Raw genomic sequence first — 2500 nt, 5'->3', positions numbered from 1 at the left:
GGGCCTTCAACCACCTGACGGTGCACCAGACGACCGGATCCGTGTACATCGGCGCCGTCAACCGGGTCTACAAGCTCTCGGGCAACCTGACGCTGCTGGTGTCCCACGACACGGGCCCGGAGGACGACAACAAGGCCTGCTACCCGCCGCTCATCGTGCAGCCCTGTTCGGAGCCGCTGGTCTCCACCAACAACGTCAACAAGCTGCTGCTCATCGACTACTCGCAGAACCGGCTGTTGGCGTGCGGCAGCCTCTACCAGGGCGTGTGCAAGCTGCTGCGGCTGGACGACCTCTTTATCCTGGTGGAGCCGTCGCACAAGAAGGAGCACTACATGTCCAGCATCAACCAGACGGGCAGCATGTACGGCGTCATCGTGCCCTCCAAGGGCGAGGACGCCACGCTGTTCATCGGCACGGCCGTGGACGGCAAGCAGGACTACTTCCCGACCATCTCCAGCCGCAAGCTGCCCCGCGACCCGGAGTCCTCCGCCATGCTGGACTACGAGCTGCACACGGACTTCGTCTCCTCGCTGATCAAAATCCCGTCCGACACGCTGGCGCTGGTCTCGCACTTCGACATCTACTACATCTACGGCTTCGCCAGCGGCAACTTCGTGTACTTCCTGACGGTGCAGCCCGAGACGGAGAACAGCATGTCGCCCAGCGGCTCCTCCGCCGACCTCTTCTACACCTCGCGCATCGTGCGCCTCTGCAAGGACGACCGCAAGTTCCACTCCTACGTCTCGCTGCCCGTGGGCTGCGTGCGCAACGGCATCGAGTATCGCCTGCTGCAGTCGGCCTACCTGGCCAAGCCGGGCCGCGTGCTGGCCGCCGCGCTCAACATCAGCGCGCAGGACGACGTGCTCTTCACCGTCTTCTCCAAGGGCCAGAAGCAGTACCACCGGCCCCCGGATGACTCGGCGCTCTGCGTCTTCAGCATCCGCGACATCAACGCCCGCATCAAGGAGCGGCTGCAGTCCTGCTACCAGGGAGAGGGCAACCTGGAGCTCAACTGGCTGCTGGGGAAAGATGTACCCTGCACCAAAGCGGTGAGTGATGCTTATGATGCAGCTCGAATAATATGATAAGATAAGATAAACTTCATTGTCTGTTTGCACAGAAATTTGTCTTGCATGACACATCTCCACAATCCACATGTAAACGCACAGAGACACACAAAACACAATAAGGCCTATGGAGTCTAGTCATCTAGGTCCATAAGCTGTTGGGGCAGCACAGTATGCCTGTCACGCTCAGGGCCGGATTGATCTCAGACTAGCTATGGCTGCAGCCTTGGGGCCCCCCACTAGCTCGAAGGGCAATCTTGAAAAAATACTCCAGTTGTAAATGGTAATCCTCCTCTCCACACAGTTGGCAGACATGGTGTCCCTCATTCATGGCTCAGATGCTCAGACATGGCTCATTACGATGCTGTCTAAATTATGCTGTGTAATTTTCTCGCAAAATTTGACCTCGGCGGGGCCTACAGCAACCTGTAGCCTAGGGACCCCAGGCGATCTTAATCCGGCCCTTGTCCTGTTACATGTACGTGTCAGTTCCATCCCTGAACCATACAGACCAGGTATCATTACCAGCAGTTAAAAAGAGAAAACTTATTTAAATCCTTGTTCTAAGTGCACAAGAACAAAAACACAAACAAGCACATTTTCCCTATGACGCCAGCTCAGAAAACACACACGTAAACATAATGACTGTAGCTGTATACCTTCAGGTTGCTGGCTTGAGGTACCGCAGCGTAAATGGTCGAGCAAAGTGGTGATTACAGCAAGGTCTCAATTACCATGGCGTAGACATACTGCTGAAATGTTCGTTTAAACAGCCCTGTGAGTCATTTAAGGGGTAGAAGTGCCTGCTCAATGCAGCTGTGGAATATTTCTTAATCAGTCTCACAGCTGAGCATGTTGCTGGACAAGTACAAGTGAAAAGAAATCCCGCACACTGTCCGTTCCACCAACAAACTTTAATACAACGTTTCGGTCATCCGACCTTCTTCAGGTAAAGTACACTTGAATGACTACAGAGGTGTGCAAAAGCGTCTATTGAACGGACAAGTACAAGTACCAGCAGCTGTGAAGTAACATGTGTAGAGTAAAGTGTGTGGAGTGAGTCTGGCCAGGGTGGACCTGGGCCATTCTCCTAATTAGGTCCGGATTTTTTCGCATGTGAGAGAACACTTTAGTGTAAACATGTGTTTGACTCTGTTCAGTTCCATGCTGCCCTCTTATTAATGTTTTCTTTAGGGCAATAAACCACTTTACCATATATACCTCCGTGTGACACTAAAATGTATTAGTCCCTTAGCTGGGCACAGGGGGCTTTGCTAGCTACAGGGCAAGTCGAGTTTAGGTCAACAACTCTGTACATGTTTCCAAGAGGGTCCCCACCAGCCCAGGCTTCTCCAGGCATTTGACTTTTACCGCAGTGAATTAAAGAGGAATAACGCGCAGCGGTTGCCCAAGAAAAACATGAGATCAGATTA

At 53.1% G+C, this 2500-nt stretch overlaps 1 protein-coding gene across 1 annotated transcript in view; it reads left to right on the top strand.

Moving 5' to 3' along the window:
- The window catches only part of plxna2 (plexin A2), a 394295-nt gene that overhangs the window by 57523 nt on the left and 334272 nt on the right, over positions 1–2500 (top strand). The window contains exon 2 of the mRNA XM_063208024.1: positions 1–1049. This exon is cut by the window's left edge and continues 343 nt beyond it. Within this exon, the coding sequence (XP_063064094.1) occupies positions 1–1049 (1049 nt within the window). The remainder of the gene's footprint in view (positions 1050–2500) is intronic.

Source organism: Engraulis encrasicolus, chromosome 10 (assembly GCF_034702125.1).
Source record: "Engraulis encrasicolus isolate BLACKSEA-1 chromosome 10, IST_EnEncr_1.0, whole genome shotgun sequence".
NCBI lineage: Eukaryota > Metazoa > Chordata > Actinopteri > Clupeiformes > Engraulidae > Engraulis > Engraulis encrasicolus.
Note: the sequence above shows the minus strand (reverse complement) of the source record. Positions and strands in the feature narration are given on the sequence as shown.